The sequence below is a fragment of the Phoenix dactylifera genome, unplaced genomic scaffold (genome assembly GCF_009389715.1).
Source record: "Phoenix dactylifera cultivar Barhee BC4 unplaced genomic scaffold, palm_55x_up_171113_PBpolish2nd_filt_p 001897F, whole genome shotgun sequence".
Classification (NCBI taxonomy): Eukaryota; Viridiplantae; Streptophyta; class Magnoliopsida; order Arecales; family Arecaceae; genus Phoenix; species Phoenix dactylifera.
This window is the reverse complement of record NW_024069185.1, coordinates 25,298-48,133: the sequence shown is the minus strand read 5'-3', so window position 1 is coordinate 48,133 and position 22,836 is coordinate 25,298. Positions and strand designations below refer to the sequence as shown.

General features: G+C 39.4%; 1 protein-coding gene and 1 long non-coding RNA gene across 2 annotated transcripts; one reads left to right on the top strand and one right to left on the bottom strand.

Annotated features, from left to right (window-relative positions):
- Window positions 1–3,563: 3,563 nt before the first annotated feature.
- Window positions 3,564–11,425, top strand: LOC120109196 (glycine--tRNA ligase, mitochondrial 1-like). Its single transcript, XM_039122941.1, has 4 exons — window positions 3,564–3,668; window positions 3,893–3,946; window positions 10,725–10,919; window positions 11,052–11,425. Exons 1-4 carry the CDS (start codon window positions 3,564–3,566, stop codon window positions 11,340–11,342), a joined length of 645 nt encoding a protein of 214 aa, XP_038978869.1. The 3' UTR covers window positions 11,343–11,425.
- A 1,425-nt stretch (window positions 11,426–12,850) lies between these two features.
- On the bottom strand, window positions 12,851–13,382 carry LOC120109194. The gene is made up of 2 exons (XR_005510194.1): window positions 13,225–13,382; window positions 12,851–13,122 (listed from the first exon to the last, which is right to left on the bottom strand). It is a non-coding gene; the product is annotated as an uncharacterized LOC120109194 (long non-coding RNA).
- Window positions 13,383–22,836: the final 9,454 nt, after the last annotated feature.

The following is a 22,836-nucleotide window of genomic DNA, read 5'->3' as shown; positions in this document are numbered from 1 at the left end:
CACCCTAGCATACACTAAGACTCCTTTGATTAGTCAAATACAGTCAAGCATGCACTAAAAAGAAAAACACATCAATTCCTTAAGTTCACCCTAAAACCACTAGACAGCTCCTAACTGGTTTGAAGAGGGCACCTAAGCCTCCAATCCGGTCTAATGACTGAGCTGACCAGGTAAGCTCCCAGGTAAGTGGGGGGGTCACGATGCGTTGCAAAGGTCCCACTTAAAAACCACTTGCCGTCGAACAGGTGAACTGTCTCCCTTAAAGGGACAAGCTTGCCTAGACATCAACTAAGCCACAGAGCGAAATTGGTACAACTTTCGGTGATCTTCATCCTATTGAGCTCGAGTGTCCCTAGGGGCCAACGTCTAATTGATTTTAATTAAGGTGAAAGCTATGTGAGAATTGATTTACCTAGTTTGGGCAAGAATCTGATGATGAAATCCAGTTCTTATCTTGTGGGGTGATTGCCCTTACTATGTGCGGATTAATTGGTGTATGTGTCTCAAGCATGCATTCACACTTTTGCTAAATTTAAAATCAAACAATCACCACACAAGGAAATTTAAATAAGAAAGGTTTAGATGTTACCAAAGGGAATTTCTCCAGCAAATTTTTTTATTTTAAAGCAAACCTCTACAGCCTCCCTTTTTCAATAGTTCCTATTTCTGATTGTCCCAAACATCCTCTTTGGTTCCTGATCAAATAAAAATCAAAAATTAGTAAAGGAGAGAAAAAGAGATAAGAGAAATAACAAAAATAGAAAATATTTTTATTTAATTTTAAATATATATTTTTTGAAAGTTTTTTTTTTTGAAAAGAAAAACAACTATGCTAACAATCCCCGGCAACGGCGCCAAAATTGATAGTCAACTTTAAAGACCACGCAATAGCACGTATCTGGTAGGATAGTGATTACGGGTATCGATCCACAAGGATTGGGGTATAGTTATTTTTCTTTAAAAATAAAAAAAATATTTGAAAAAGAGAATTTGTAAAGACTATTAAACTAAGCAATTTAATAAAAGAAAATGTAATTAAAGGGATATCAGTTTGGGAGAACCTAGGGCAAGGAATTCACCACTAATATCGAAACAAGGGTTATTTATATTTTAATTTATTCTTGGATTATCATGCAAATTGGCTACAAGCCTAATAAGCATTTAAATAAAAATTCACAAAAGTAATTTGGGCATAATCCATCTTCAGTTGGCATGAAATGTCTACCCTAATCTAAGGTGGTAGCACACTGCATCTTCCTTAAGCATGGACTATCTTATATTTACTTAGTGATCATGAAGAACAATTGTATGAACATCATACTTAAAATCACAGAAATTAAATATGATTTAAAAGAAAATATCCATTAAACCAATAAGTTCATACAACTCCAAGAACATAAAATAAAATATAAAACCCGTGTCCCTTTGTTAGGGCTGCATCCAGCCCTAGAGAGGAATTTAAGCTTACATGCAGTGGAGGACAGCAGCAGCAGCACAGCAGCGGGCTCCCGTCACGACCAGCTCTTCTTTCTTTCTTCCTTCGGCGACTTCCATTGAAGAACCTCCCTCTATTTTTTTATTTCTTCTTCTCCCGTGGGACTTGCCTCCGAGAGCTTGGATAATGCCTTCTCTGCTTCACGGTTGACCCTTTTATAGGCTGTAGCTCCTCCTTGCTTCTCTCCTTTCTGGTTGATCCGAACGGTGAGAGGGTAAGGATGAAGCTGAAATTTGTTGCTGCGGGAGATCCGGACGCGGGAGAAGTTGGAGCTGAATTTCGTTGGCTGAAGTCGGCTTGATCCTTGGAGCTCGGATGGCGAGGACGTGGAGCATGGGAGCTGGGAGGATCTCGGAATGTTGAGATGTGATCCGGAGGACGTTGGGCTGCTCCATGAGATCCGGAAGAAGAGGAAGCTGTTTGACTTCCTTCGGCTGGGAAGAAGCTGAACCGAGGAAGCAGGGGGTTCGGTTGGCAGTTGAGATGAAGCTCGCGATGGGATGAAGTTGATTTGCGAACGGGTTTGTGGTGTTGGTTGGGATTTTGTGGGAGGAGGGAACGAGAGAAGGAAGATCCTGGGAACAGGGGAGCTGGGACGGACGTGGAAGGAATCCGAAGGAGATGGTTGGTTTTGGTGGAACCGTGGAGCTGGGACGGACGTGGAAGGAATCCGAAGGAGATGGTTGGTTTTGGTGGAACCGTGGAGCTGGGATTTGATTCCAAAGCAGAGGAATGATGCTGTTGAAGCTCTTGCGGATGAGGTTGTTCCGGAAACAGGGGAGATGGGATCAAACTAGAAGAGGAGGACGCGGAAGCTAATCTTGCGAACGGGAAGAAGCTTGAGGTTGGTTGGCAGCGGGATAAGGATGGATCACGAACAGATTACGCGTGAAACAGGCGAGGCATAGCAGCTGGGATAATACGGATGACGTGGGGAAATGGGGTTTGATTTGCGGTTGGCTGAGATCCGAGGAGATGATCGGAAGGGATAAAGCTGGGAGCTAGTTGGTTCATCCCGTGGATAAGCTGAGGATTTGGTTCTCGGTTGACAGTTTAGATGAAACTTCCGTGAAGCTTGGGAACGGCTGGCATCTGGGGTGAATCCGTAGATGAGGAGAGGGTGAGGACGCTAGATTCGGCTGGGAATATGGGAAGAGATGGATCTGTTTCAACAAAGGGGAGGATGCATTTGAATGCCGTGAAGCTCGGGAAGATGTGATCTAATCTGGAACGTGGAAGAGAAGCTGGATGTGTGAAACAGGGGAGTTAATTCAAAGATGAGGAAGCGAATGAGGGTGATGCGGATGATGGGATGAAGATGAGAGAATCCGTGGATGATGGATAGCTTGATATGGCTGGGAGCTGATCGCGTTGAAGGAGTCGGCTTGGATGGGGGGGGGGGGTTGTTTGGATTTGACTAAAGGTTGATCCGTGAGAACAGGGGAATCACAGAGAGGATGCATGAGGTGCTGGGATGTTTAGTTGGTTTTGTTAACGGAGAAGAGATGGAATGAGAATGGGTTGAGGCTTTGGGATCCGTGCAACTAAATGATATACTTTGAGATATGAGAAACAAATAATTGAAGGGATTTTATTAAACTAGGATCATGTGGCAAAAGAGTTGGGTGACTGAATCAGAGGGTCTTGATTTGCGGGGTGCATATGATTTGGGTTCAGGGATCATCCCAAATAAGTTTGACTTGACCTGCATTCATTAGGCTTAATCATTAAATAATTAAAGCAACTCGAATTACCTCTGCTAATTATTAAAATGCAATGATGATGGTAACACATATTTTATGGTTAAATTTACGAAATATGTGAATTAAAATGATGATAAGTGCTATGAATAAAAGGTTAATTTATGCATTATTTAGCACTTATCAGCAGTAACCTCATCTTCCTCTCCACCACTTCTGTCATCGACAGTGCCCTTTGCGGTCGCCTTTGTTGCTCAACCCATCATTTTCAGTTTCATCAACTATTGCCTAGCCACCATGCACCACTTTCCTCACCTTCTACAATGACAGCATTGATGCTCTCTAATTCCTTGATACTAATGGCCTCGATGAGGTCAATTCTGCCTATGACCTCTCTAACTGTTTTCTCATTGAGACAAACACCTGCAGAAACATCATCAACAGCAGTGGCGGCGGCAGCAATAGTGGAGACAGTGAGTATGATGGGGTTGGTGAAATGTTATATAAGAAAATGCAGACCTTCCATGAGTAGATCACCTGCACACAAAAACTCTATCCACTGGAATCCTGCAGCTACTTTGTCTTCTTCATCACCTCCTACTATTTGGCCAAGTCAATCTTATCTTTCCTCGCTAGAGAGTTTCCTAGCCCAATGTGATTCCCACCGTAAGTTTGAGATTGTTGCCTATTTCTAAAGCATGGGAAGAAAAAGACAAATGTTGGTATCAAGTCATCAAGCAGGGAGATCAAGGTAAGCAAGGGAGCAGGCATGAAAGGACAAACAACAACACTGGCATCGATGCATTGAGGGAGGTTGTTGCAGAGTTATTGAGGGAGATCAACAGGAGCAAGCATGGAAGGAAGGATGCCAACATCTGCATTGAGTTGTCGAGGGAGGTTGAGATGAGTAAGTGTTTGAGGTCATTTTGGATTTGAATTAATTGAACCATCACTATGCTGATCAGATGCTAGGATCCATCACCCTATATCACTACAAGAGTCCATCTGATGCATGCCACGCCATATTATTAAACAATTTATGCCATGTCATTTGAGGCACAACCCAAAGGTGCTATTATGGGGATCTATCAAATGTGCTACCATCCAATCATTAATGAATGTGATATGACCAAGGGAGAGGAACAACATATGTGCGGCCTGCACCAATTTGTCAAGCCAGTTCTAGCTTCATAAGCTACGGCAGCACACTATGTAAGCGTCTCATCATATTTGTAGGCTATCTTCAATATTAATCATATTGGTCCATACCCAAATAAAGAGAACCTCACTTAACCACATCATGATAAATCATCCCTGTGGCTGCCAATGCCTAATTGTTTAGGCCAAGCATTGAGCGAAAGAGTCAAGTTGAAAACAATTTAAGGTTCTTGCCATCTTTTCTCTCTCCTAATCTCATATTTTCTCTAACTCCTTCGCCCTATCTGCATGACCCCTCAAACTACCAAAAAGAGACATCTTAACTTTCTCTCTCTTATCATCCTTAAGTCCTTGTGCCCCCATGACCAAGTCAGTGTGGTCCCCACTCACCCTCCAATCTCTCAAACTAACCCATGTCTCATCCCACAGCTCTCTTCCTCCCATCTATATAATACTCTCAACAGAGCTAGCGAGGACTCCAGTACACCATTGACTTCTACCTTTCTCCTCTTCTTCTCCCACCAAACTCTCTCTCATCTCATCTTTCGACCTCTTCCTTAGCTACTCAAGGTGTGCCTTACATTCTTTAGAGCTATGACATTTTATATTGAGCTACAGGTCATATATCTACAGAGCTATGGCTCTTTATCTCGAGCTGCGGCTCATATATCTACAGAGCCAGGGCTGTGTCTCCTTTACATGTTGAGCTACGGCTCATATATTTACCAAGCTATGGCTCGTTATTTTGAGATATGATTCATAGATCTAAAAGGTACAGCTATTTTCCATTCAAGCAATGGCTAATAGAACCATGGTTCTTTTTATCCCGATATAAGGCCCTGTTTCTATCTCAAGTTGCAGCTTGAAGGTTTTAGAACCATGGCTCTTGTTCTTCATGAACCAAGGCTGTCTCTCAACAAATCCCCTTGAATTTCTTCCCCATGAGCCAGAGCTCACATGGTCATTGAACTTGTTGGCCCTTATCCTTTGATGGCAGTCCCATTTGCATTGCCTCAACATGTCATAGCTGCAGTAGGGTCAGAACCAGCTGCATTTTGCATGATAGTTTTGTTCTTTTAACATACCCGTCCTTTTTCCTTCCCTAAATAATCAAAACATTACAAGGATGGCTTGATACTTTAAGCATCAGTTTCATTGACTCATAATAAACATCACTGTGTGGTGCAGTTATTCTGTGCCCCTATGTTTCCCCAGTTCATTTTCTCACGTTCTCCCTTAATGGTTTTTCTAATGTGGCATACCATAGTCATATAGCATTCCAACAATCAGTGGCCAAATCTCGTCCCTCACCATTCATTATAGGATTCATAGGGGCATTGACATGTCAGAGAGATACAAATGAATTATCAATTATATATGCACACGGAAATAAAGATGCATGTGTATACATCCATGAACGATGATTCTTGGTGAATGTATTTCTTTTCTTTTTGCTAAGAGAAAGTGGATGCATTTCTTTAATGCTTGATCGCATACTAGGTCTCATCTAATTGATTTGTCTATTCTATGGGCTGAGCATCCCAGGTTAAATAAAGATAACTCTTTCATTGCTGTTTGCTCAGGTCCTAGTATTGGCATATGTGAACTTAACACGAGTTGACACCATGAATTTGAGGGCCTCATCCAATCAAATTATTGACTTGAACCATAGCATGCAGAAAGACTTAACATGAATTGGGAATTTGGGATAGTTAAGTTGTTGGCTTAACCTAATTAGATACAAAATATGGCTTCAACGCAGTTAACCTATAGGACTAGGCTAATTGGTTTTGTATCATATGAAAGATTTAGTTGTTACGAAATGAGTCTGCAAGCACATCATTGAAAATTCAAATTTAAGCAACTTGCACATTTTATACATAAGATTCTTAGTGTACTTTATGGGGATTGTGTTCTAATTTATCTAGTTGCTCTGAGAATCTTTCCTTAAAGATGAATATCGTTCCCTAATTTAAACCATGTCAAAGTCCTATTTTATCCATTTTCTTTCCGAGTCTCGTAGAACCTTAGAGACTTGCTCTCGATTACATGCTCCTGAATTCCATAGCCATGTGGTCTTTTAGTTTTTTTTGGTAGATGACTCTCGCCTCTAGCTGAATTGGATAAAATCAATAGAGAGATGGCATTTGGTTATCAAATTTCGATGGACCATACCTTGATTCCTCAAGCGGATGCTATGTAGATGGGAGAATGCTTGCCTTAGTTAAGCTCCACATGTCTATGGACACCTATGCTTGATCTAATATTTGATAATCATTCAATATGCATATGTTAATGCAAATATATAAGTTTTTGGTTCACACACAAATTTGGGACAAAAAACAGAGACATCATGTGGATGGTGCTCTTTTCCCTCTCCTTTGACCACGGTTCTTTCTCTTGTTATCACTTCCACATTCCGTGTTCCTCTCTGATTTATGCAATTGAGGTGCTAATTTGGGTGGTCGAACATGGGTCAAAGCAAGCATTTTATATAATTCTACTTAAGCTATTGATAGTGGATTAGTTGGGATTGCATGCTCCAATTTGTTTATAGAGTATGCCTTGAATTATATAGACCTGATTGCTTACTTCAATGACAGACATGCTCAATTTCGTTGGATTGGGCCTTAGATTTAGTAATATAATAAGAGTTTCTTGGATGTTTTAATCTATCAAGGGTCAAATTTATTATTTCTCTTTTATCTCAAGGAAAGAAAAGAAAAAGTATTGAAAATTGATGTTATATAGTCTGTATACTTAAATAAATAAAAAATGACCTTTCTATTATTGGAAACACTAACTTTAAAAAAAAAAAAAACTATAGGTATCTTTAGTTTTGGCCAACATCAAGCAAAACCACCGAAGAGCGCTATTTGCTTGGCACGATGCTTTTATTACTAATATCATTTTAAATGAATTCCCCTTTCATGAGGTGAGTTCAATTCAGTGATTTTTGGTTCCTCATATAAGGTGATCCTTCTTGACTTGGAGAGGGATGCCGATTTGAATGACTGAAGGGTATCAATTACAACATTGACTGACATTAGTAGATTTCATGCCGCTAGATATGATTTTGGTGTTTGATAAGTCACTTCTGTGTAGGAATGACTTTGCAGCATATGACAGTGCCTTGAAGTGAAATTTTTCTCAAAATAAACTAGTATTATTGTTGAATTCAAGATATGTCAGTGTAATTTCTATGTGAAACTATTTTATCCACCCAATTTCTTTTTTTTCCTTCTCATTATTTTGTGGCTGAAGAAATCTCTAATCAACTTAATGATGATGGGAAAAGCGGGTCTTGTTATGATTGCTTTGAACCAAAAAGAGTAACCCTTGACACAATGAGGAGTACTAGTGGATTGGAAGGATGATTTCAGCCATCTCTTCCAATGGGTATGATGTAGACTCATAATTTAAAGTAGCAATTGCAAATCGTCATCGATTTATAAGTGATTGTAGGCTGTTCGTGAGTCCAGATTTGGTTATGCTCTTTCCTCCATGTTTTTCCGATTGTATACCTGCTCATTTGCTATCATTGCACCTTTTTCCACCAAAATTCAAAATGCCACAAAAAGAAGAGTCTAGTTATGAACATCCTTTTTCAGAAAATACAAGCCTTAGTGTATCACCTTTATGTCCTTGATCTTCGATGTTGTCTAGCTAGATGGTCAACTAATGTGCTATATCTTAATTTCTTCTCTCAAAGTAACATAGCAGTTACCGTAAGTGCTCTCTCAACGATACATACAGAAATGATATTTCGAGCTTTTGTACAACTTATATGAGAATGACAACTTACAAATTCGAAAACAAATTGGCCGTAACTTATAGTTATTAAATTCGGCGCCTTGGTTTTAGTCTCTTCTCATATTTTAAAATTTACAATTTATTTCCATAGATTTATTGCTTGTTCCATAAAAGTTAAGTAATCATGGTTGTTTAATTGGCCAGGCAATTGGTGATAGTTTAGCTTTACAGCCTATTGTGATTGCTATTGTCTCTTCTTGTGCTCTTCCTATTTTATTGTATTTTAATTTTTTTATTTATTTCCATGACTTTTTTCTTGCCTTTTCCATCAAAGTTAGGTAATCAGGGTTGTCAAACCGTCAAAGTGACCATAGGGAATAGTTTAGCCGTAGAGCCTAGATGGCTGAATACGCAGCTTCACTTAGTACAACAGTCAATCTTTCTCTGATCTATGTACTTCATTTATGTCATTAGATTTTTTATTTTGCATTATATTTGACAAAATAGCATTTTAAAACACATTCAGTAGTACAAGAAATATTTTGTATTACTACTCATCAGTAATAAACAACATTTTCAAGACATTCTGATTTGTAAAATTTGGATGCTACCCACAGCATAAATAAGGAAAAGATATAGTAGTACATATTTGTATTGCTTTAGCTTGAATTTATAGATTGTTTGGCTTTCTTGGTCATTTAACTTGTGAAAGATAGAACCCGGGTTTGTGGTTTCAAAATAAAAGAATTTTCCGAATGCATATGTGAAGTGAGATATTGCTTTGTATGCGTACTGATGTAGGACAACTTAGGGGATGACCTACAATAGCATGGTGGGAGGAATTGGCGAATAGCTAATTTGTTGCCTTGCTGTTCTATTGCAGAAAACAGGGCAGAAGCAAACACTTTAATGGATTGAAGGAAAGAGGGGAGCTTTCTAGGTCCATCCTAGGGTTTAGAGATAGTGTTTGTTGTTAGAAAAAAGTTTCAAGGGCTTTTAGGATTAAAGGAGAAGGTTTGATGTTGACTTGAAATTTAATTCAGGCAATAATACATATATTCACAGGTTTTTGAAGATAGGGAAAGACATGAGAAGTAAAGGAGTTGAGAGATGAAGAGGGAGAGGGGAATAGAAGACACTAGAGGCAGGGCGAGAGAGGGAGGAGAGAAATCACTTTCACAAACTCATACAATACAACCCATGACCACCCTTTCGTTTGCCGATACACTATGCGACTTGGGGATGGAGTAACCTAATAAAAAAGACATGCAAGGACCCACCGACCACATATATTGAAAAACATGTAACTTGGAACCCAAGTAACGTGTAGGTCAAGTAATTTAAGGGCCAATTTAATCTCATATCCATTTTTTTAATTAAAAGTTAAAAAAATAGAAACTTGATACACGATTAATGTTGGACCATCAAATAATTTTGATGCTCCAAGTAGTTGGATGAGGGTTTAGATCATCATAATGGAAAAATTTGCCGCAGGATCTAGGCCCTTGACTTTATGATTCGTTTCCACTGCATGGATCTCATGCTTGAGATCTTGATGTTGCTTTGACACTTTTGATTCATCTCTGCATCTCCAAGACTCGATGAGGGAAACTAATATAAAATTTTCTTGTGATTGTATCCTCAACTGGTTGTTTCCGGGCCCTTGGATCTTCAGCCACAAAGCTTTTGATCATCTGATTGATGGTATTCTTTCACCAATGCACAAAATCAACAAGAAATAGATCGCTAAGATTCTTAGGATATGCAGGTTTGAAGGTTCGCCATTTGCCATATCTTCGTAAACATATCTTCTGTGGAGACATTCTTGTTCTATGAATTTTTAATTGCAAGAACTTTTCTCTGGGGTGCTTCATTTCTTAATTTTTCGTACTTGTGATATTGCTGCTGCACAGCTGGAAGAAGCAGTACAGGAAAACAGCAATGCTTGTAAATGGTTGGGAAACAATTAACTATTTGACAGTATGGATGAGGTACTTAACTGAATTATGAGGGAACAATAATTAGATCAAATGGCGAACATTGTGCTCACTTTGTTGTGGAGCATGCTGTTAATGTAGCAGGCAACTGAGTTTTGATCACAAACCAACCCAGTTCTTAATTTAAGCGTCCCACCAAAAGTTCTTGGCGTAAACAATCATTATCAAATTTTACTGAATTAGCTGAGGATTGTTTGAAAATTTAATGCATTTTTTATGTCCTTTCTGGTGATATAACTGTCAGCTAAAGAACTGAATGAATGATTGCACTGTTTCCTCATTTTCTAAAATAGACATGTTCCCTCTGTAACGTTCGAAAAGTGAATTCCTTTTTTTTTTTTTTTGTGGCAAGGCTTCGCTTTATTATTCACCAGATCTTGTTTCTCCCATATTGATTTTTGATATTTTTTCTGAGTATGAGATGATTTTGTGCTTTTTTCAGTTGAAGGAATATAAATGCAATAATTTGGACGAATAATTAAATATATTTGATGCTGTTCTCTTAATCCAAAAGCTATGCTAGTAGAAACCATGAGCGTTCTTTTTTGTGTTACAGACTTACAGGCCTCTGTTTTATGTTCAACCATCCGTCTGACGTAACTTATTTTCTATGATGAGTAGATTTCACCTCATCAAGGTCTTTTAAGAGTCCGTGAGTTCACACTAGCTGAGATAGAGCACTTTGTGGGTCCTGAGGACAAATCCCACCCGAAGTTTGTTCATGTTGCCAACCTGGAGCTTTTGATGTTCCCCAGGGAGGAGCAACTAGCAGGGAAATCAGCCAAGTCAATGATCCTTGGTGAAGCTGTTTCAAAGGTTGGTTTCTTTGGCTACCTTATTATCACCTTTGTGCTGATCGTTTCTTCCTTTACCTTTATTTTATTTTGACATCTCTATTCTTCATTTGGTTTAGTTTCATTTAAATATTGTTTTAATTTCTTTTTGTAGGGAATAATCAACAATGAGACACTTGGTTATTTCATAGGACGGGTGTATCTTTTCTTGACTCGTCTGGGAATTGATAAAGATGGATTGCGCTTCAGGCAGCATCTGCCAAATGAGATGGCTCAGTATGCTGCAGACTGTTGGGATGCGGAAATAGAATGCTCCTATGGTTGGATTGAATGTGTTGGGATTGCTGATAGGTCTGCTTATGATTTACTAGCTCATTTGGTACGTAATCAAGACCTGTTTGCACCTAAGAATGCCGTGATGAGTTCTGATTGTGACAAATTATAATCTTATGCACCTCTTACAAAACTATTCTTCTTTTAAACACGTGAGAGGACTAGTTAGCAATGCATTGGGTCAGGTTGATTTGTGATTGGATTGAATTTGGGTCGTCATCAAAACTCTCAGCCCATACAACCCACAACGTTTGAAAAGAATAAACCCATACCAACTCATTTATCATGGGACCTGTACCTGACCTTCTATTAGGCTTCACTTCTTAGTTATATATCTTATAACTGAAATGAGATGGGGTCAAGAAGAGGTATCTAGGGTGTGGCATTGAGAGTGAGGAGAGGAAATTAAGGTGTTGAAGAAAATGTGATAAATCTTGAACATGCTGTCTACTCCACTTTCTCTTCAGTATTTTTTGTTTCCTCTCTTAACTATGAACATCCGCAGCTGGGTTTCAAGGGCTTGCTCAACCTCTGTTAACCTGTTGGATCTGAGGCTGAAAACCAAACCTGTTTATTTTGGGCAAGTTGGGGCAGGTGTTGGTTGGTCTTCATCAGAAACTGCCACACCTATGAAGAGTAAATGGAAAACAATTGCGAATAAGAAACCAAACCTTCTGTTATCTAAGACCAATATAATATGGTGCCCTTTTTACACTAGTTTGCAATTTTTCTACTAGTTTGCTTCATATGTAAATGGCCTTCAGATTTGCTTCTTTAGAACATTACACAAGCTCATGGCTTTGTGCTTCTTTTCAAAAGTTGATTGTTATTTTCATGTCTTGTCCAGCTTCATCTTGGCTATTGTTTACTTTTAGTTGCATAGAAACACAATCTTCTTATGTTTTATCATCAATTTGCTCCTAGACAGCTAGAACTTGGTTTGTGGATCGACAGTTTAGTAGATGATTGCATGACATTTAAATATACTGATTGTTGTGATTGTGCTGATGCAATGAAATATACAAGTCTACTTAACTAGAAACACTATACAGAAACAATAGCTTTTAAAGTAAGCTGCTTATAAATTACGATTTTGCTGGTGTTTTCTACAGGCAAGTCTATAGGGAAACGTTATGCCAAATCGGATGAGCTTGGTGTCCCCTACGCCATAACTGTCGATTCGACTGCTAGTGTGACCATGCGTCAGAGGGACAGCAAGGAGCAGATCCGTGTAAGCATTGAGGAGGTGGTCTCAGTTGTGAAAAAAGTCACGGTTGGGCAAAGCACATGGGCTGATGTGCTCTGTAGATACCCAACCCACGTTGCTACACATGCTGATGAGTTGTGAAGCGGCTTCTGACGGATGAAGTGATGAAAGCAATTCCTTATCTTGCTGAATTTTCAAACTACTGGAACTTATTAGGCTATTATATTTGTTAAACGGTTGCACACAAAATTGTGGTGATGATCTAAGAGAGTAATATTTTGCTTTAATGTTCTCTGTTTTATCCACAAAAAAAAAAAAAAGGAAAAGTGCTGAGGCTGAAATTAAAAACTTCCGATACGAAAATCTCCCAGTTAATAAGCGCAGGCTAGGTCCTCATCTGCAACCAAGAGAAATTTAAAAGCAAAGGATAACTTTATATAAGGCCACAAAGGCTGCATAATAGGCAATGATACACCCAAAACCCTGTAAGGTGATTGTTGTACGTAGCCATATGAATCTAAATTATTTCCTTACATCAAAGTTAAATTGATATCCTGCACAAGCTTTTGACGGCAGCTTCTTATAGCCGGAAGATGTGCGGGTGACATACTCAACTTCAAGGCAATATTGAGGGCAGGCCATGGCTCTGGTGCCGCTTTGCAGCTCGGCGAGCAAGACCATGCCTCTTAGCATCAAACACCAAGCATGTAAAGAAAATAAACTGATTAGTTTCTAGCCGGTCCATGTATAATGATTGACATACCCGCATATGAGATGAGAGTAGTACCAGAAAGTAGGAGAAGCATCATAACTGAGAGTTTGGTGCTGGTCGTCTCTTCTAAGCTTGCTTTCAGACCTGGTAGATGGAGGTCAGGCTGGTATTTATAAGCCTGGTATGAATTTATGTTCTTAGTCCTAACACTAACGGATGATTAATTTGCCATGTCTGAGGCACAAAAAGTTCGACGATTCATCATGGAAATTCAATGGTGGATAGTGATGGCTAAGAGAAAGCATCAAGTTTCCTCGATGAGATGAGTGGTGGATTTTTCCAAATCTAACAATACTGTATATGATGTCCTGATAGATTTTGGTATCATCTTATGTTAGCAATATATCTCCTAACTAAATAAATAAATCTATAAATTCAATTAATAAAAATTCTTAAAGGAAATAATATACATGCATATCATTCGGCATCCAAATAATTCTATTTTAATACAAAATAATTCTATTCTAGCACAAAGTAAATCTATGCATTTAATAAGTTTATATCATAGAATTTCAAATCCTACCAATCTACTAATATTAAATTAAAAATAAAAGTAGAAGAAAGTAGCCTGATTGAAAGCAGGTCGAAGCGCGTAGACGCTGTCCCAAAGAAGTATTTGCCCCCACGTACGGGTCACCCGGCAATTCTTCTCGGAGATACGACGACCCTACAACCTCTTCTTCGGCACGTCTCGGAAGAAGTCAAAACGAACCCGATCGGACTTGCAGATCCAGCAAAGAGCAGTATGAAAAGAATAAAATAAAACTGAATAAAAATGTAAAAATGAAAATCGGAAGTGGCTAAGGGGAAGAAGAATTTCTCCAGAGTTTTTCCACTATTTTTCTATATTTTTTTCGTACTCTAAAGAGATGAAATGGAGGGGTTTATATAGGGTTTTAATCGGGGGCAATATGGTCTTTTCGGCGGACGCGTCCGCGCCTTCCGCGGATGCGTCCGCGCAACGTGCGCCAACGGGCGCACGCGTCCCATTTAATGCAAACGAAAACGCCCGTTGGCGTTTTCGTTTTCAAACGAGCACGCGGCCGCGGCCGCGGCCGTTTCCAAAGCGTAACGCCCGCTGGGCGTTACCCTTTTTTTTTTTTCTCAAACGCGCACGCGGCCAAATTTCGGGCCGCGTGCGCATTTAAATTTTTTCCAACAATCCCCCACAAAAAATTAAATAATTTTAAAATCAAAATAAAATGCTGGATATCTTATATTATGTAATAGGTGTAGGTACCTTTCGGTTTGAACCTTCACTTAGTGACAATTGATTACATCTGTGGAGCCAAGGTGGTCTTAACCTTGAACCTCGGTCCATGGCTCAGATTAAATCAACAGCACACATAATATAGCCCGATCTGGGTTCTAAGCGGGTTGCGCTATTATGGCCATGCGCAGGTATCTTTCATGTGCTTTTTAGGGAATCGCCCATTTTCCATAATCGCGGCCTCACGACTGCACATATAGGTGAGTCCTAATAAGGATGCTAGCAAGGAAGCTCCTGCCTCTTGGGTCTCGGACTCATTAAGAGTTATACAAACGAACTCATCCTACCGCTTGCTTTTATGAGCACTAGCGCCATAGGGATGAGGACAACATAAAATAGTGCTCCTCTTAGTCACACTTCGGTTTGTTTCTACCCATTGAACCTTTTAAGGTTGGGTTCCCACCGTGGTGATCTATCTTTATGGGCTAAGCCTCATCCCCCTCGACGACTCTAGAACCACTGTTCTAGATAAACCTTTTGTAAGCTGATCAGCCAAATTATTTTCTGATTTTACAAAATTCAAGGCAATAACATTATTTTTCAATTTATATCTCAATGATTTATGACGTACTTTTAAGTGCCTGTTCATTTTTACATTGGCATTTTCTTGGTTGCACTTATCTATTGCAGATTTACAGTCACAATGTAAGGAGACAGGTGGTAAAGGTGACTCATCTACAGGAAGGTCTATAAGTAGATCTCTGAGCCGCTCAGCCTCAGTGCTAGTAGTGTCTAAAGCTATCAGTTCAGACTCCATGGTACTCCTAGATATTAAGGTTTGTTTAGTGGATTTCCAAGACACAGCAGCACCTCCTAGGAGAAAGATGTATCCTGTGGTGGATTTAACATCTAAGGTATCGATGATCCAGTTGGCATCACTATAGCCTTCTAGAACAGCATGAAACCCACTAAAGTGCAAACTATAGGACTTGGTACCCTTAAGATACCTAAGAATTCTCTCTAATGCTGTCCAATGATCTCTATTTGGATTAACAGTATATCTACTAAGTCTATTTACAACATATGCTATGTCTGGCCTAGTGTAGTTTGTTAGGAATCCTAGTGAGCCTATGATTTGAGCATATAGGCTTTGAAGGATAGGAGTTCCTAAGTTCTTCTTAAGATGTGTAGAGGGATCAAAGGGAGTAGAGACAGGCTGACAATCCGAATAATTAAATTTATTGAGTATCTTGTCAACATAATGACTTTGGGATAACTCAATTCCATTTGCACTTCTAATTATTTTGGTATTTAAAATTAAGTCAGCTTGTCCCAAGTCTTTCATATCAAACTTATGACTTAAAAATTGTTTTACTTCATCAATTATCTGAAGATTTGTCCCAAAGATCAGTATATCATCTACATAAAGGCACAAGATCACAAATTTGTGTCCAACTCTCTTATGATATACACATTCGTCTGTGCTATTGATTTCAAATCCAAATGTCATTATGGTTTCATCAAATTTCAAGTGCCATTGCTTGGGTGCTTGTTTAAGACCATAAAGAGATCTGACTAGTCTGCAAACTTTATTTTCTTGGCCTGGGGTTTTAAATCCCTCTGGTTGGTCCATATAAATTTCTTCATTTAAGTCTCCATTTAGAAAAGCTGTCTTAACATTCATCTGATGAATCACTAATCTATGAATGGAGGCTAATGCTATAAGGACCCTAATAGTAGTTATCCTAGCTATAGGTGCATAAACATCAAAGAAATCTACCCCAGTCTCTGAGTAAAGCCCTTGGCAACTAATCTAGCCTTAAATTTATCTACAGAGCCATCAGGCCTAAGTTTCTTCTTAAAGATCCATTTGCATCCTATTGTTTTACAACCAGGAGGAAGATCAGTCAATTCCCAAGTATGGTTTTGGATAATTGATTGCATCTCATTGTCCACAGCTTCTCTCCAAAAAGGTGAATCCAAAGATTTCATTGCGTCCTCAAAGGTAGTTGGAGAGTCTTCTATTAGGAAGGTATAAAAATCATCTCCAAATATTTTCTCTATCCTGGATCTTTTACTCCTCCTAGGTTCTGCTTCTACTTCTATTTCTCTTGTCCTTATTCAACTAGAGCTACTAGCTATACCGCTATCTACTCTAGTCTTAAGTGGAAAGGTGTCTTCAAAATATGTTGCATCTCTGGCTTCTATGATAATGTTGTTACTAATATCATTTATTTCTGAACTTATCACCAGAAATCTATTTGCATTACTATTGGCTGCATAACCTATGAATATGGCATCCACTGTTTTAGGGCCTATTTTCTTTCTCTTAAAATCAGGTATTTTTACTTTTGCCACGCACCCCCACACTTTTAAATAGCTAAGATTAGGTTTTCTATGTTTTCAAACTTCATATGGGGTTAGATCATTATTTTTAGAGGGAATCCTATTAAGGATATAATAGGTTGAAACAAGAGCTTCCCCCCACAAATTTTTTTGGCACTCCTGAGCTTATAAGCATGGAGTTCACCATATCCATTAAAGTCCTATTCTTCCTTTCTGCTACTCCATTTGATTGGGGAGAATAGGGTGCAGTCACTTCATGAATGATTCCATGATCTTCACAGAATTGAGTTATGTCATTTGATGTATATTCACCTCCCCGATCTGATCTAAGGATTTTAATTTTCTTTTCCTATTGGTTCTCAGCTTCAATCTTAAAAATTTTAAATTTGCTGAGCACCTCATCCTTGGTTTTAATTAGGTAGATGTAACAGAACTTCGATAGATCATCTATAAATGTTACAAAGTATCTGTTACCTCCCCTAAAAGTTCTACCAGAGTCACAAACATCACTATGAATCAACTCTAATAGATCAGAATCCCTATTAACAGATTTAAAAGGCTTCCTAGGGAGTTTGGCTTCTACACAAGTTTGACATTTCTCATGGTTCTTGAGATCACTTTTTGGTATTAGATTTAGGTTCATAAGTTGCTTAATTGAATTATAATTTACATGACCTAATCTACCATGCCAAATAGAAGGAGGCTCTATATTCATAATCAAAGGATTTTCATTTATTGAAGGAGCTATTACATTCAATTTGAACAATCCTTCACTAAGGAATCCTTTTCCAATAAACATAACACCATGAGAAATTACAACCTTATTGGACTCAAAAACAAGACGAAAGCCTTGCTGGACAAGCAAAGAACCACTAATGAGGTTTCTCCTAACAACTGGAACATGTTGGACGCCGTGCAGTGACAGAACTTTTCCAGAGGTAAGCTTTAAGTCCACACGTCCTACTCCTAACACACGTGCCTCCGAGCTGTTTGCCATGATCACAGCTCCTCCACTTGAGATCTGGTAAGAAGAAAACCAGGAACGATCCAAACAAATATGAATACCAGCTCCGGTATCAATCCACCAATCTAGTGCTTGTAAAGTCATGTTAACTTCAGGAGTGAAGGAAACAGACCTGAAAGCTGTCTCAGAGGAGCCAGCGCCGGAAGTCACCATGTTGACTTGAGCACTGGATGTGTGTGGACCCTTCTTCTTAGATTGAAGAGGTGCAGTCTTCTTATAGAAGCACTGTGGAGACAAATGGTTGGTCCGACCACACACATAACAGAAACGAGCACCACCTTCCTTTTTCTTCTTCTTCTGCTCCTGGGATTGAATAGGCTTCCCATTGTAGTGGTGGTTAGGGTTTCTAGGGTTGTAGGGTTTCTTCTTGAAATTCTTACGGAAGGGTCAGTTCTGATTTTTCTTAGGAGGAGCTTCTACATTATATTCATTATTTTTAGGTCCAGTAGAGGTATTATTTCTGAGCCTATGCTGCTCTTCAATCCTAATAGAGTTTAAGACTTGGGTTAGGGTGAGAATTCCTTGGGTATGGCTCAGGGTCTTAGCAAAATCAGACCAGGAAGTAGGTAGTTTATCTATCAAACAGGCTACCTGGAATGATTCATCCAAATTGGTTCCATTAGCCCTAAGCTGGTGGATCAGGGTTTCAAATTCATGAATTTGGTCATTCATAGGTTTTGAGTCCACCATCCTAAACTTATTGAAATCGGAGGCCTTGAACCTCTTTACCCCAGCATCATCAAGACCATATTTGCTATCTAGGGTGTCCCAGAGTTCTTTGGCACTCTTGGCTGTGTAATAGATATCATACAGCCTCTCAGAAAGAGCACCTAGGATTCTATGGATACAATGATAATCTATCTCATCAGGTGTCCTAGAGGGTGTGCTAGTGGAGGCAGAATGTTCAGTGTTGGAAGAGGTAGTTGGGTTGGACCCGTTATCAACTTCGGTCGTACTTTCACCTATGGCTGAGATTAACCCTAATGTGGTGAGCCAGAACCGCATTTGGTTCTGCCACCTCCTAAAGTTATGGCCATCAAATTTTTCATGTTTGGCACTAAGATGGTCACTAGTGTTTGAGGCCATAGGATCAGGGTTACAGAATAGTGACAGAAACCTGATTGAAGACAAAAAATCTATGTCAAAAGATTGCACTAATATTTATATTGAACTTTGGATGTCTAATTGATATATCCAAAAAACTAATAGCCAGATCAGCTCCAGATCGGTGGTGGAGCACTAGGCTCACTTAAGTACCAGCCTTTCTTAGGCACGTATGCCTTTTTGACAAGCTTTTCTTAGACACTATTAGTTAGTGGATATAATCACTAGAAATCACACAAATTCAATATTTAAAATAACCTAAATGCAAAATTTAATTAGATATTGTGGATTAACTAATTTCAAAATTTTCCGTTTGACCTTTCCGAATTAGTAACAATTGATTACTAAATTTAATTCTAGCAAAATAATTATTGTAATTGAAATCTAATTTATCAATTCAATAAATTATATATAGTAGAATTGATTTATTTTCTTATTAGAATAATTAATTACTAATTTTGTAGCAAATCAATTATTGTAATTAAGATGTCAATTCGATGAATTAAAAGATTTATTTCTTTATTAGAATAATTGATTAAGATCTAATAAGTCAATTTAATAGATTAATTATTATATATCAACCAATTTTCGAATTTCTCGTTTGAATGGGATCTGAAAATTACTCCTTGAGGAGTCCAAATGGAGGTATAATAAACCTCTTGGAGGTTAACCAAATTATTAACTCTTTAGAATAATTTATTATTAATGATGTGCTAGCAAAAACAATTATTGCAATTAAAATCTAATATGCCACAATTGTAATAAAGAATTTAATTAATTATATATTACTAACAAAAAATAAATACTTCTTTGGATTGTTAGCAATATATCTCCTAACTAAATAAATAAATCTATAAATTCAATTAATAAAAAATCTTAAAGGAAATAATATACATGCATATCACTCGGCATCCAAATAATTCTATTTTAATACAAAATAATTCTATTCTAGCACAAAGTAAATCTATGCATTTAATAAGTTTATATCATAGAATTTCAAATCCTACCAATCTACTAATATTAAATTAAAAATAAAGGTAGAAGAAAGTAGCCTGATTGAAAGCAGGTCGAAGCGCGTAGACGCTGTCCCAAAGAAGTATTTGCCCCCACGTACGGGTCACCCGGCAATTCTTCTCGGAGATACGATGACCCTACAACCTCTTCTTCGGCACGTCTCGGAAGAAGTCAAAACGAACCCGATCGGACTTGCAGATCCAGCAAAGAGCAGTATGAAAAGAATAAAATAAAACTGAATAAAAATGTAAAAATGAAAATCGGAAGTGGCTAAGGGGAAGAAGAATTTCTCCAGAGTTTTTCCACTATTTTTCTATATTTTTTTCGTACTCTAAAGAGATGAAATGGAGGGGTTTATATAGGGATTTAATCGGGGGCAATATGGTCTTTTCGGCGGACGCGTCCGCGCAACGTGCGCCAACGGGCGCACGCGTCCCATTTAATGCAAACGAAAACGCCCGTTGGCGTTTTCGTTTTCAAACGAGCACGCGGCCGCGACCGCGGCCGTTTCCAAAGCGTAACGCCCGCTGGGCGTTATCCTTTTTTTTTCTCAAACGCGCACGCGGCCAAATTTCGGGCCCCGTGCGCATTTAAATTTTTCCCAACATTTTAGATTATCTTTAGAGAGCAAAATCAACATTTTCTTCGTTCTTCTTTGACTGTAGCAGCTATGGTGGACTTTGCTGGAGGGTTGACTGCATTCTGTATGATTTCATGTTGGATTCCGGGATCATCTCAGATTATTTTTAGAAAGCAAAATCAACCTTATCTTCATCCAGGGCAATTTGTTTTTTTTTTTTTTTTGGCCAAACAAAAGGAGTAGGGGGGAGGAAGGGACAAGCCCACCTCCGCGTAGCAGCCCCCACCCTGCGAGAAGAATATTCGATGCGGGTAGAAATGACCGTGTGTTGGGCACCCCGGCCGGTTTTACACTTTTACTCATACCCTCCCCACACGTGGGCCGGCTCGGTGACCCCTCTGGGCTCCGGCACGAACCCTCCGTGTGAGTTCGTTCAGGACAATTTAGTTCATTTGAGAAACATTTTTCTTGAATGGAATTACAAAATTGATGCTGCTCTGTATTTATATATTTTAGAGGTTTAGCATGTAATGATTCATGTATTTGACATCTGATTGATATGATGTTGTTTATATTTTGCATCTAATGTTTGCATGAGCTTGCAACACATCATCCGGGCCCATAGTCGGCTCTACTTTCTCTCTCTAGCATTGGTATGTAATGCATATGATATCTCTCGTTTGGATGAATACCCTCAAATGTTGGTGTAAATAATGTGGATTGTACTAGTCAGCCGAGTTCTTATTCGAAATAGAGACCGTCTGCATAGCCAATCATTTTCAGTCTCATTTGATGGAAGATTATCATTCCTTCATCTATAGATTCAAACGAGTCATAAAAAATAATTTATATGCACATACCACTCTATCAAGAAATAGATTTAATCTATTATTCGATTTTCAGCCCTAGTTTAACAGAAGCTCGTACCGTGCTTATTTCTTTTCGGCCATGGACAGGTGAAATTATTAGATGGACTAGGTGCATCATAGATCTAGGATGAAGAGAGTCTAGCTAAGATGATTTCACCCTAGCTCTGTGATGGATCCGATCCACCTAATAATTTCTCCATGGCCAGACCTAGACCTCCCTTGTCTTTTTAGGCTTGGCTTTCCATTGTGAGCACATATTGTGCGCTCGAATGATAAACCCAAGCTATAGTAATTAAGGCTGCAAATGGGTCGAGTCGACTCGTGACCCGATCCGATCCGACCCGATCCATTTTGGAGGATCCGTGGTGCCGGGTCGGATTCTAAAATTGAACCCGTCCTATTTTCGGATCGGGTTTAGATTTACTAAATTTAGATCCGACCCGATCCAAACGGTCCATATATAAAATATTAAAATATTATTATAAATAATAATTTTCACACACCTAAAATAATAAATGCTAGTATTTGTGGTTACTGTTTATTACACCTAAACCTAAAAAATGCGTTGATTTTGTGGCCGTGGATCCCTCCCTCTCCTTCCCAGGCCGCTCCCCGCGGATGGATTCCTTTCCTTTGCCTTAAAGGATGTTGGAGCCAAGAACGATCATGCATGGGCTCCTCTCCTCTTGGATCCCAATCTCCATGCAGCCAATGGAGACTCGACACGTTCAGAAGTAAACAAATCTTGTCCCTGCGTCATGTCCCTCTCGGAGTTTCTCCTTGTGCCTTTTTTTTTTGGGTAGAACCTTGTGCCTTTCCTTTCTCCATGCCTTTCAAACACTAGGCTTTTCAGAGGATCACTAGGCGTTTCAGAGGATGTTGGAGTTTTCGGGCGTAGCATCACTAGGCCTTTCAGAGGATCGCATAGTAGCAGCCCTGCACCCTCGCTAGCCCGATCCCACCTTTCTGATGATGATGGCCGGCTAAGGCTCCGGGCTACGGACGGACAAGGCAGCAGGGCTTGGACCGGTCCATTCCTAACCCAACTCTCCACCCAGCGACAAGAGAAGCCGAGACAGAGAGAAATGGGGTTTTTGTCCTCCTCCCCTCCTGCCCTCGTCCTGCTCTTGCTCTCCTCTTTCCTCTTCCTCCACCGCCTCCCCCTCGCCGGCGCCGCCGACATCCCCCTGGGCTCCACTCTCACCCCCTCCAACTCCTCCTCCTGGACCTCCGAGAGCAGGACCTTCTCCCTTGAGAAGATTTATTGCCCTAGACGATAACACTACGAGCACCTCCCACGGCGGAGGCCATTCATGCTGCTCAACGAGAATGATTGAGTTTTCTGAGAAGAAGGATGTGATCATGCGGTTAGGGGAAGATTTATTTTATTTTTGTAATTTATTTCCATTAGGACAGCTGGACGGATGGCCTATTTCGGTGCATGACTCGGCCAGGATGAAGGGGGGATGGCCCGTGAGCG

Bases quoted from the DNA above. Each gene is read 5' to 3' on its own strand.
- LOC120109196 (XM_039122941.1), top strand. From the start codon at position 3,564: ATGAGGTCAATTCTGCCTATGACCTCTCTAACTGTTTTCTCATTGAGA. The intron at 3,669-3,892 runs GTGAGTATGATG...CTATTTCTAAAG, and splicing joins CGGCAGCAATAGTGGAGACA to CATGGGAAGAAAAAGACAAA. The intron at 3,947-10,724 runs GTAAGCAAGGGA...TATGATGAGTAG, and splicing joins CATCAAGCAGGGAGATCAAG to ATTTCACCTCATCAAGGTCT.